General features: G+C 36.4%; 1 protein-coding gene across 1 annotated transcript in view; it reads right to left on the bottom strand.

The window, feature by feature from the left end:
* LOC134798974 (phorbol ester/diacylglycerol-binding protein unc-13-like) overlaps window positions 1-13,880 on the bottom strand; it is a 140,059-nt gene that overhangs the window by 59,531 nt on the left and 66,648 nt on the right. The window contains exons 2-3 of the mRNA XM_063771399.1: window positions 1,833-1,862; window positions 1,295-1,397 (exon numbers count right to left, since the gene is read on the bottom strand). Of these exons, the coding sequence (XP_063627469.1) occupies window positions 1,295-1,397; window positions 1,833-1,862 (133 nt within the window). The remainder of the gene's footprint in view (window positions 1-1,294; window positions 1,398-1,832; window positions 1,863-13,880) is intronic.

Genomic DNA, 13,880 nt, shown 5'->3' with positions numbered 1-13,880 from the left:
GGGCAATCTAGGCGCCAACACATAGATATAATAGTACAGTATACATTTCTTCAAATCGAAACAGAATTTAAGACCTGTCATCAAAATCCTGACAGTTGTCATAATTAATGTCTAAACGGCGAGCACCAATAAAATTTATACTTTTCTATCTGCGGTTGTGAAAATATAATTAAAAAGAAAAGTCGTCCAGGTGAAACTAAAGCGCTGAATTGGCCAAGTTTCAATACCGAGAACCAGACAACTGAATTAAACTCGTAATGCAATAAGTTGTTCGCGGGGTTTTAAGTGTAAAGTGCCAATTCGAGTGGAATTAGTGGCTGCAAAAATACCTACAAATGTTCAGTTACCTAAGTACATTGGGAATATTGTACGGAAAATTTTATTTTTAATAAAATTTACAGTATTACGGAAATCGCGTATCGCGGTTGGAATCAAAGGCCGGTTGACAGCTGCTGACTAACTTTACTCAATTGTCTATCCTAAATAGTTTTCTTTTAAGTAGAGCAAAGTATGAATCTTATGAGATATTTTAACCTAGATTTCTTGAACGCTCGATATTTTGTTTGATCTGTCATTGCCTTTTTAGTTATATAGAGTGTAGCCACCGTTGGCGCTAATTGCATATGCAGCTTTAATGCTCAGCCAAGGTATGGTTGGACCGGACTGATACAGTGTTGTGTTGTAAATAGTCGTAGTAGGCGTAATATAGTCGTTATGTTGTATCTTCTTGCTGTGTAACTATTTTCTAATTTAACTATTGTTTACTGTACAGTCACCTGCAATAATATGTTGCAGAACGAAGGCCGCAAAAATATCTGACACGATCTTATTTGTAGAGCCGTAAGAGCGTGTCACATATTTTTGCGGCCTTCGAAGAGTAACATATTATTGCAGGTGACTGTACCTATGTTATTTTTATGTCTTTTTCTTCTTGTCTGTTACCTTCCGTGATTTTTCTCACTTGATAATCTCATCGGACCTATTCTCATCTTAGTCTTCCCGGATTATATAATAAAACTCAAAACCCAAAGTACAATCATAGGCATTTCAATAGCTATAGAACCACAAAGAACCTCACTACTGTTGAACAGAAACCTCTGTTGCTTAGCAAAAGTATACCTTGTATAAATAATCAACTCCAAAGAACAATCTCCCTTAGCGCCTATTACATAAAATTCATTTCTCTTTTCACAGTATTGTGAACTTTAGCAATCGACTTTGTCTGCAATAGTCGTCAGTAGAATTTGAGCTTTCTAGCTTTATAGTTAAAGTTCGTTTTAGCACGTGTACTTACAACAGGAAATCTTGCTCCCAGCACGGTGTGGGCCCCTTGACTGTCACCGTCGTCGACTTGACATTCTGCAGTTTGAGTGTCACGTACGTGTTGAATTGTGTTGCTGTTGAATAGAAAATTATATTAGAACGCCATCTTTGATCTTTCATTGATGAGGACGAAGAGGAAGACGGCCATATGCGTTTATATATGGTTACGTTCGCGAAAAGTTGATGAAAATCTTAAGAAAATTAAAGTGGTCATATGGCAAAACGTCGTGGTTGCGATCTTACAAGAGCCACGAGGAAACATTCCATGTCGTAAAAACTAGTGGCATTAGGGCCACTTGCACCATCCTACTAACCCGGTGTTAACCAGTTACACCGTTAACCCAGTGTCAAATTGTACTGGTAACCATGGTAACTCCAGGCTTAACCGGTTAACCCCCGGTTAGTGTGATGGTGCAAGTGGCGCTTAGGGAATCAATAGGCATATAATACATGTATTGAACATAATATATTAATGTAGCTTAAATAATATTATAAAGTAATGAACTCACCTTGTATACCGACATAACGCGCTTTTTTAACTGAAACAAAAGAAAATAACGATGTTAGTTCTAATTCAGGGTCATATAAAATGAACATACAGAAAAAAAAATCAAATCTTAGCAACTTTTGTTATTAATGTAAATTCGGTTTAAAGATATTTTATTTCTCAAAAAGAATAACAGTCATTCACTTAAATGAGAAACATGCACTTATAAATATAAACTTAAGTATAGACTTATACTAGTGAGCGCAGTGACAAATTTAATTTAAAGTTAACTAGCGAGTGCATTAATAATATTGCATGTGAGCAGGTAGGAATGAAAACATAGCATAGCAACTCGTTTACAATGTTTTTGCCTTGCAAATTCATAATTATAAAGAAACTAGACGGGCCCGCAGCTCCGCTCGCGTAAATGAAATAAAAAGTTTGTCTTATCTTTAGTTAAATACCGACATTATTATGTATTGAACCCTGCCAGGGTTTAAGTATAACTGTGATAGGGATTTCTTATTTCTAGCCGTTATTTAGATAGCTTAATTCGCAAATTTCTCAAAAAATTGTGGGATTTGATAAAAGGCAATATTGTATTTTTTCATCTACCTTTGTAGGTATTTATTTAAAACTTGTTTCAACATAAAATGATTATTTATTTTTATAAGCCTAGTTGCAAAAACGTTCATTAGATTAATTTCCGCCTTAAGATGAATATGGACGACCACCGCCCATAAATTACAAACGTAGGTAGTCCCCATTTCGCTTTCTGGATATTAACATTACTTACTATGGCTACGGTGACGCAACGACCCAAAGTGAGTCCTGGCCTCCGACACCAGATCACGCCATGTTTCTCGGTCTTGCGATAGCTCTCGCCAGTCGCCAACGCCATGGTTGAGGTTGAGCAGGTCTTGAGCAACTACGTCGTTTCGGTGGTACCTAGGACGTCCACTCGGGCGTGTCCCATTTTGTTGTCCCAAGTACGCTCTCTTCACGGCACGTTCCTCTCCCATTCTCTCTAAGTGTCCGAGCCACTAAAGCGGCTAGCTTTGGTCTCTCAATATTGCGCCACTATATCGGAACACATCCTTATTTCTATGCCAACAAAGTTATATTAAGATATTTGGCTGACTGCTGACTGTACATTTGCTTATTTTTACCAGGTCGCTCAAAAATATCTAAACATGTACTTTATCTACCTACATTATAACTTACTATCAACTTTGTATTTTTGGCCCATCTCGACGAATAGCAATGTTTGCCGAAGCCGTGAAAGTCAATCTGAATAATATAACTTAAAAAGAAATTTAAAACAACAAAATACAAATTATTAATAATATGATAATATTATTTTGATTGATAATGATAAGTCATATGTGGCATAAGTCACTCGTATATTAGGCTAAAGACTAAGGTTGAAGTTGACAGCACTTTTTATGTTACTTCGTGTAAAAAAACGTCGAAATAACTGTATACCAACATGACAAACATAATTTAGGTTACTTTAACTTACGAATAATTTGGTCTAGTCTGCGGCACCACCGAAACGAAACTAACCGAGAGTTGCCGAGAAACGGCCGATCGTCCCAAAATAAAGATTGTTATGAAAATTTATTTTGCTTATTGTAAATTAAATACGTATCGAAAGCGATAGTTTTTATGCTCTAGTTCTATTCCCATATTTAGATAATAGATTGAAACAGTTTTTTCTTATCATACGTGCGTCGTTTTTGAGAAACATGTCAAAAACTTTTTTAGAAATTTGTAAGGCGCCATCTCGCTTCTTCCCTCGTTTTTTATCCCGTTCTGCTTTTTCGATTTTATATATGTGATAGCTCAATATTTCGTATAGTTTTGAAAAAAGGTACCTACAACCTCCCTCTACACCCTCAACACACCCCTTCCCCTCGAGGACTTTTAGTATGTTTATCTGGACACCACAAGGTATAACTGTACCAATTTTCAAAACTACACGAATTATTTCCGCTGATTGCCCTTATTCGGCTTAATTCGTCGTGGCTAACATTAATTTCCCGATTACTTGACCCTTATTGACTGCTAAATACCAACTACCAATTGCCTATATATTTACACTAACCAAGACTAGACCGAAACTTCTTGAACAAAAACAAACGAATCTCGCATCACGTCCGCAAAAGCAAACAAAAGAAACTCACGAGCCTAAGCCAACTTCCGAACTACCTAACACTGAAAGAAAAAAGTATTTTCAAAATGTCTGAGGTCATTTTCTCTTCACTGGAGAGCCATATATCAACTCAGAGTCAGATAATAAAGTGAAATAACTATAGTCGCCTAGGGAACTAAGCTTAACTTTATCAGTTAAACTTAAGTCGGCTTGTTTAGGCAAGTTGGTAGTCAACTACGAGTAATCATCGTCACTGAGAAATGTAAAGCTGTTTAACCGCTTTCCGGGGATTTGTTGGTTTAGTTTTGAGTTTAAATCGATGTGACTTTAGGTATTAAGGTTTAACACGAAGGTTATTGAAATCATATTTGTTGAGGCTTGAAAATGTATTTCTTTTTCTTATACTTACAGTCTATTATATGTACTATATGTATGTGTATTATATGTATTGTATGTATTATGTGTCTATTGTATGTAGTCTATGTATTTTATGTACGTGCACACCAAAAATCGAGTTTAAAAAGAAATTATGCGACTGTCGCAAGAAACATAATCCTGCCTATATGCCTAATATGGTGGTTAAAATCTTTCGGAAAACCCGCGGGCACGGTGTAAAAGATCAAAATGTTGACTATTTATCGGACCGTTGCCATGTTTTTAGGTCCAAAACCGTTGTTAATTAACAATTATGTCACTACACATTTTCACACACAAGGGGTGTATTAAAACTTGGTGAAGAACTGTATTAGCTCGAAAAAATACCTGTCGCTCTAGTGAAAAGGGTTACAAGTCTGTGTTGCAAGAGACTATTTCCCTCGATAGATCCCTCTTCACTAGAGCCACAGTTATTTAGTGCTCTCTACTCTCTACCAAACACAGGAGAACAAACCACGCTAATCGGATTAAATTTTATCAAAGAGATCTTCAACTAGTTCAATATATAAACGGAGACCAAAGATGTGCCTATATTCAGTTTTTATACATATCATATTATGTTCTAACAATTTATGTAAATATACCAAGTTTTTGCGCTTGGTCTTTACTGTACCAATTTTTGAATGAAAATAATAAATCGCAATTTTTTTCAATCTGCTTCCAGGGTTGCGTGGCGCACGTAAACCTCAGCCTTCAATCGATGCTGACCAGCTTGTTAATCATCTGTGACCTCATTCTTTGAACGTTTTTATGAAATTACGACGACAAGTTCGATGGCTAGTATTTTTAAGTAGATTCGGTATCAGATTTGAGATTCAGAGATGGAATATCCCGTTGCAAAAAATGATAATTTATTAAGCGGTCATAAGTGTCATAACGGATCGAAAACGCGATATCATTTAAAAGTCGACTGCCTAAAACTACTTATGTTTAAAATAATCCGGTTGAATGTTCTCCTTTCAATAATTTAAAACATAGCTTATAATTAAAATAATATATCAAAGAAATATCACATCGATTTCATAAATTATGTTCGGTCATACTTCACAACATATGAACCAAGTTATTATACTAATTCACGACCATTAATTTTTATTTTACAATAATTATAGCCTTGCCTATCCCTTCTACAAGTTTTGGAAATGGACACAAATTTAATCATTAAAATTCATACTTTTAACTTTAAAATTATTTTAAACACGAGTTTACGTGTAACTTACCTACACGTGTCTAATAGTTAACATATTGTACGCCTTCATAACAACCGGCAGTCATATTCGGACCTCTAAAATCAACTTGTTTTACTAAATGTTATTCGCATTGCATCTCGTCCGCACTAATATCTGAGCAGGTAAGACCAAGACGGATGGCAAGTAATGAGAAATCAATATAAAATCAAATTTAAATTTCTCAAGTTCGAATGTTGCTCCAAACATTTTCACCGTCAATAATTCCGAGTTTTGAAGGCCTATTATTAAGTTTTCAACGTGTTTTAAGTTAGTAACTTGGTATAAATTTATTACGAGCTTATTAAATACAGCCTGCTTTAGCGACGTGCGACGTACAGTCAGAAGCAGAAGTTGCTAAGCGGGCGAGGTGTTCAAAATTACCTTGACACGCTCTTATTCTCTTAACAATAAAGTCGCGTCAAGATCATTTTGAACACCTGGCCCGCTTAGCAACTTCTGCAGCTGACTGTACCTATCGGTGTAAAAATACCGGCACTTGAAAGGAAAGTAGTAGTTGTACCCTTTTTTTTATTTTAAAAAGATTTCACTAACTTTAGTTGTAAAATTCTATTCAACATAAAACACATGTAGCTTTTTAGCTGATAAATTCCGCGAAGAGGAGAGGGAACGGCAAGAAAGAAGAATGACAATGTAACAAATCATTTTAAGCTTTTTATTTCACAGCCATAACCAGCACGAAGTTGGTTTTTAATCTAGATTATGTTTTTTCTAAACAAAGAAATCGTTATTATTCACGACAGGACTAAATCGCGTAAAATTAAGTTTTAAATTTACCTGCGACGTTTTGAGGACGGCGTTGTCCCCGTGGTCTCGGAGAAGAAAGAAATCGGGAAACAAATCGTTGTCCATAAATAATTTCAAAATCCTAGCTTATTAATAATACATTTCATTTCATTTATTCATAAACAATAATACAATTGTGTCTGAATGTTACATTATTATCTAAATAAATCATGCCTATTTACAATTTACAAATATTCACCACCATCAAATAAACTTAAGCTTTATTCGTAACTGATGCATGCATAATGGTCGAATACAAGTAGTCGTTATATCAATAGCACTGTAAAAACTTTCTCTCATCCGTACTCTAAAAACCAAACATGCACAACACAAAAAGGTACTAAAACTATGTTAATACATTCTTTTGAAGTGAAACCGAGCAAGTTGACAAAAACCGAGGTATTTTATATATCAAAACCTCGGAACGCTTTGACAGTGTTGACTTTGTCGTTGAATGCAGTTGCTATTTAACTATAGTATCACCTGCCGTCCGTAGCTTTGCTGGGCTTCAACAAACTTTCTGATGCTGGGCAAGGATCCCAATTACCCTTTTAAAATGCTTAAGTAGCAAAGCGGTCACATTTAATGGTAAAAACAAACGTTTTCCAAAATATTATGTATAGGTACGGTCAGCTGCAGAGGTCACTGATCCCCCTTGATTGAAATTTATTTGTGGGGGGAGGGTCATGGGGTTATTAGATCTCAAGCAGGCCCCAGGCCATGAGCCGTGGCAAAATGCAGGGACAACGCGAGGAAGAAGCAGTTTTTGTTCTAATGTGTTTTTTTTTTACTTTTAAAATTGTGGGAGTTATTTCAAGACATTCTCTTTTAATTGGGTGCCAAATCTTTTGTATTCTTTTAGAGTTTTTTAAGACACCATCAACGTACAGATTTTCCGACCATCAACAACGTTTTGTTACAAAATGTAAACAAATTCGATGGGATCTTTATACATTTAACTTAATGCCACTAGAAGATGCCGCAGATTCTTAGCCATTTATTTAATTACATTGCGCGTAATCTACGACAGAGATTTATATTACCGTACACTGAAGCAAATGAATATTTAAGATCCGGTCTCATTCGAATGCTACTGATTTTCTGAGAGTATTCTTTAGTAGTGTTATCTCCTTATCAGAAAATGTACTTAATATAAAAAACCGGGCAAGTGCGAGTCGGACTCGCACACGAAGGGTTCCGTACCATTATCTATAAAAACGGTCACCCATCCAAGTACTGACCCCGCCCGACGATGCTTAACTTCGGTCAAAAATCACGTTTGTTGTATGGGAGCCCCACTTAAATCTTTATTTTATTCTGTTTTCAGTATTTGTTGTTATAGCGGCAACAGAAATACATCATCTGTGAAAATTTCAGCTGTCTAGCTATCACAGATCACGAGATACAGCCTGGTGACAGACGGACGGACGGACGGACGGACGGACGGACAGCGGAGTCTTAGTAATAGGGTTCCCGTTTTACCCTTTGGGTACGGAACCTTAATAAATAACGAACTCCGGTAGAGTCTGTGCGGAAAGAGAAGAGTCGTGGATGCATGGTGCCCAATACATCCCACGACTCTTCTCTTTCTGAACAGATTTTAATATTTGATATTACGAGGGGTGTTCAAAATATTCTCGGTATGAAAATGAAAACAAACAAGTACGAAAAGTTTGATATTTTTATTTTTCAATATACTCCCTCCCTATGTTCATCCACTTAAAAGATCGATCAATTTTTTTTAAATCCCCGATAAAATTTTTTTTTTGTCTTTGGTGTAAAAATGCTCCTCCACTGCCGCCTTCAATGCTTCATCATCAGAAAAAAAATATTCCATGCAGATCCTTTTTAAGATTGGGGAACAAAAAGAAGACGCTGGGGGCTAAGACCGGACTATACGGTGGGTGAGTAACAGTTTCAAACCCACATTCAACAATAGCTGCCTTGGCAATATGAGCAGTATGGACGGGGGCGTTGTCACGCAGAAGCAGAACACCTTTGGTTATCTTTGCTCGCCTCTTTTCTTTGATAGCATCCTTTAATTGACGTTGAATGTTAGCGTAGTACTGTCCTGTGATATTTACACCTTTTTCTTTATAATCGATTAGTAATATTCCTTCAGAATCCCAAAATATCGTGGCCATGACCTTGCCAGCTGAAGGGACGACCTTGAACATCTTGGGATGAGCTGAACCCTTAATGTGCCACTGCATGGACTCTTGTTTACTCTCTGGGTCATAATGATGAACCCAGGTTTAATCTCCAGTAACTATTCTTTGCAGCACCTCATCAGGATTTTCACCGCACAGGTCAATAACATCGGAACTACACGCTACACGCATGTCTTTTTGAAGCCGAGTCAGCATTCGCGGAACCCATCTTGCACTTACTTTTGACATATTAAGATGGTCATGGATAATATCATGTACGATACCAATAGAAAGATTGGTTACTTGAGCTATAGATTTTACCTTCACTCGACCATCTTCCAATATAAGTTTTTCCACTTTATCAATATTTTCTTGTGAAGTAGCTACTACAGGCCGACCAGGTCTAGGGTCATCTTCAATACTAGCCCTTCCACCCTTAAATTCGCTTGACCACTTTTAAATGGTAGATAAAGAAGGAGCAGACTCACGGTAAACACAATCCATTTCCTCTTTTATGGTTTTTTTATTTTTACCCTGTTTTGTCGAGAATCTTATGACGCATTGATGTTCTGATTTAGTTAACATTGTCAATTCGCACATGATGTTCATGTTTGTTCAGCAATTGCAGAAAAACAAAAGAACATCTCGGTTCGAATTATACTTTTTTTTAATGTCAATGAATAAACCTTAGCGGCCAGTAACAAAAGAAATTTTAGAAGAGGTTGTAAGATATCAATACCGAGAATATTTTGAACGCCCCTCGTAAGTACTGTATTTTTTTGGTATGACTAATTCTCATGAAATTTTGTAAGCAGGTTCGGTGATAAATTTTCAGTTGTCGATTTAGTTTTTGGAAGTTTTTCAAAATAGCGGAGCCATACATTTATTCAGTTCAAAGCTATCCTCGCTAGGTCTACAACTCACAGAGCCACTAGTAATAAGATATTTAGACCTGTAAATTTGGAGCCAAAATGTGTCCCTAAACCTTTTAACCATTTTCCAGGCATAGTACGATTTATCGACCACATATGCGCCACTAGAATTTCAACTTTAGCATTCAGTTTTAAGATTCAAATTAGATTGCACTTTCGGGAAATTTGACTTGTCTTTAAATGAATCACCAAAGCTGGATTAATTGGAATATATTTGGATATTTGGGGAAAACCTTGTATATTGGTGCGGCCTGGAAAAAGGTTAACATCGAGCCACCCAATCTAACCAGTAACATGTAATCCAAAACCTCTGTTAGACATTATAAATAATCATCCCGACCCGAAATCATTAAACAAAGCATGTCAAAGTGGGAGGCCATGAATCACGGTGGCCAAGCAAATGCTTTTGTCGGACCCGAGCGCTCAGGCGACATCGGGGGTGAAATTGACGGCGGGAAAACGACCAAACGGTCAATAACATCAACAATTGTTAGCTGTAACTATACTCGTAGCTACAACCGAATTATCGTCAATTTTGAAGAAAAAATCGGTCACTTAACTAGGGTTTCTAGGGATTTCATTAACTGATTTTTTTCTTCTTATTATTACGTGTAAGAAAACAAATGATAAATTGAATAGGTACCTACAACTAAATTGCAGACCGAGTATCTTAAGACACCTTCACAGTTAACAATTTTGCACTCAAAACAGGATGGCTCAAGAACACGTTGACAAATAAATTAAAATTTTAGCACAGTAATTCTTACAGGAATCAAGAGGCAAATTTAAACTTACATTTTGACAACAAAATGATGGCTACAAATATAATGACCACCAAAAAATACTTTGGTACCCTAAATAAAAAACCGGACAAGTGCGAGTCGGGCTCGCCCACCGAGGGTTCCGTACTTTTTAGTATTTGTTGTTATAGCGGCAACAGAAATACATCATCTGTGAAAATTTCAACTGCCTAGCTATCACGGTTCATGAGAAACAGCCTGGTGACAGACGGACGGACGGACGGACGGACAGCGGAGTCTTAGTAATAGGGTCCCGTTTTTACCCTTTGGGTACGGAACCCTAAAAATTATGCTTACCAAAAAAAATTACTGAACACCAAAAAAATAAGGCCTAAAATTACAAAAGTACCACCGTTTTAATTACGACTGCACTTCAAATTGTATTCGAATACCAAATATATTGAATGATCTCCAAAAATCATTAATGATCACCAAATCTTAAAGACCAAATTAATGCGATATTTCCACCTAAATAAATCACTATGATTACCAAAAAATGTATACATATTACCAAATAAAGTAAAATGATGCCAAAATTACTAGCCCCTCCCGCTCAACCCCCCGTACCCCGCACCGCATACCTACCAAACCTAACCTACTTTTCTAGTAGCATACTGAAATGCTAATCATTCATGCATTTCTTTTCTGTATGGGTCGCAGTTTGAACTGCTATTTAATTAGTTAAGTGGGCTAGGTTATCACTGCGACCCTTACAGAAACGAAATGCTACTAGAAAAGTGGGTTAGGTTAGGTTTGAACTGCGACCCTTACAGAAACGAAATGCTTCTAAGTAAGTGGGTTAGGTTAGGTTTAAACTGCGACCCTTACAGAAACGCAATGCTACTAGAAAAGTGGGTTAGGTTAGGTTTGAACTGCGACCCATACAGAAAAGAAATGCTACTAGAAAAGTGGGTTAGGTTAGATTTGAACTGCGACCCTTACAGAAACGAAATGCTACTAGAAAAGAGGGTTAGGTTAGGTTTGAACTGCGACCCATACGGAAACGAAATGCTACTAGAAAAGTGGGTTAGGTTAGGTTTGAACTGCGACACATACAGAAACGAAATTCTACTAGAAAAGTGGGTTAGGTTAGTTTTGAACTGCAACCCATACAGAAACGAAATGCTACTAGAAAAGTGGGTTAGGTTAGGTTTGAACTGCGACCCATACAGAAACGAAGTGCTACTAGAAAAGTGGGTTAGGTTAGAATTGAACTGCGACCCATACAGAAACGAAATGCTGCTAGAAAAGTGGGTTAGGTTAGGTTTGAACTGCAACCCATACAGAAACGAAATGCTACTAGAAAAGTGGGTTAGGTTAGGTTAGAAAAACGTGACGAAGTGGATTAATTAATTTAATAGGATAACGATATAATTAAATATTTGCACATTTTTAATTAAAATGTGGTTACAATTTTGGCGGTCATTTACTATTTGTGGGTTGACAATGATTATTTTGGTGTCATTTTATTTAATAGGATAGCAAGATGTAAAAATATGAAAGATGTTATCATTTCGCATTAAAATGGGGTTTGAAATTTGGTAATCATTTACAATTTTTGGGTTAATAATGATTAGTTTGGTGTCATTTCCTTTAATAGGATAGTAAAATGTAATAAAATTGGTATTCATTTCACATTAAACTGGTGTTATAATTTTGGTGATCATTTATTATTTTAGGGTGGTAAAGTAGATTTTTTTGGTATTAAATTTTACTAAATCTGGTGATCAGTTAAATAGCAGCCCGAAATTATGTCATTTTGTTATCATTCCCCCGTGCGTCTCGCTCGCACCATGTACGAACAAGTTCGAGCGAATCACGCGCTAATGATAACAAAATGACACCATTTTTACATAAAAATGTACTTTCGAATTGGCCCCCAAGTAAGCTGCGTTAGCTCCTTTGTTTGCTAAGCTAACGTTTATAGCACTACGGCGTTGCAGGTTAGTCCTCCAATCTCCTTCAGTAGACTCATTAACATTTGCTGAAGTGGTGGAGTATGTACACCAGAAGACCGGGTATACGCTGAGGGTGTTCCAGCTTCGATCGCGCCACTACGTGCACTTCAATTCTTTTATGGTGCGCGTGCCGCGACCGCTACAGGAGACCATCGAGTACGCCGAATTCTGGCCGAAAGGTGTCGTGTTTCGGAGGTTCCGGGGCAAACTGCCGAATCCGACACAAGAGCAGCAGTTGCTACGGAGCCACGCCGTTTTGTTGACTAAATAGTGTTTAGTTTTAAGTTTATAAAATATATACAGTGGAACCTGGATAATTGCAATCTCAAGGGACCGGCCATTTTTTGTCAATTAACCAGGTTTTTCATTTAAGCAGGTCGTGTCAATTAACGAGGTTCAAAAAATCGTTGTGTCAATTATAGAGGTTTTCATTAATAGAGGTTGCGTTCTGACAAATTTCTTTTATGGAGGTGCAAATAACCATTGAAAGTAGATTTACACGCTTACGTTCTGGGTTTCTGGTCTATTATATAGCTTCTGTCTATACTTGCACTTATACACTACATTAATTACTACTTTATTTTCTTATTAATCATTTGGATTTAAAAAATTCCCTTGAATTGTAGAAGAAAGTTTTATTAGAATGTAAAAAGCATACTTTGTTTTTGATTTAATCAAAACTATTTCACCTACTACAGGCTGCGATAAATACCCAATAAATAAATTGAATTTTGGATGAAGATATAAATAAAATGATCCTTGCTATTAAAATATTGTTTCTGCTGTCTACAACTACATTATTTCAATTACAGAGGTAATAAGTAAGACTAGTTTCAATAATAGAGGTAAAAAGAAGAGTAAAAATAACGGATTTTTTTAGCACAGTGTCAATTATAGAGGTCTTAGTTGCGATGTGGTCAATTACAGAGGCAAAATTACGAAAAGCCCTAAAAATCTAAATTGCAATTATAGAGGTTCCATAATTTCAATTATAGAGGCCTTTTGGTCTCAAGGGACCGGGACCGGACTTTTGGTTGCACTTATTGAGGTTTTCCATTTATCCAGGTGCCAATTAACCAGGTTTCACTGTACTCGTATGTATGTTAGTCTGTAAGGTATTTGTAATATGGGCCTTGTTGCCTGATTTAAATGTCTAAATAAAATAAATAACATTTGAACGTACGAGTAGGTAAACATGCTGAAAAAGTGGTCATTTAAAGACTGGTTTTACTCTGACAGAGTTGGCAGAGGCACAAAATAAACAGGCAATAAAAATAACATATGACATTTTAAAGCTTAAAAAAGAGTCTATTTCGCTAATTAAGTTCCTAATCCGGTAATACACAGCTACAAAATAAATTATCCTTTGAAATATTAATCTAGATTAATGTTATTCCCGAATGGTGACTTTTAATTCCTATGTCCTGAGTTCTGTCCACCCCACGCAGTATTCCTCAAAATTTATGTGGGTTGCTTTGACCTTTGCGCAAATTGTTGTCATTTTATTTTCGTTTTGCTAATTTTTAAATATTGCTAACTACAAAGACGAAACTGAGATTTCAATTAAATAAAACGTTAATTGAAACAAAAGAGACTAATAAAATGAA

This window comes from Cydia splendana, chromosome 17 (assembly GCF_910591565.1).
Source record: "Cydia splendana chromosome 17, ilCydSple1.2, whole genome shotgun sequence".
Taxonomy (NCBI): domain Eukaryota; kingdom Metazoa; phylum Arthropoda; class Insecta; order Lepidoptera; family Tortricidae; genus Cydia; species Cydia splendana.
Note: the sequence above shows the minus strand (reverse complement) of the source record. Positions and strands in the feature narration are given on the sequence as shown.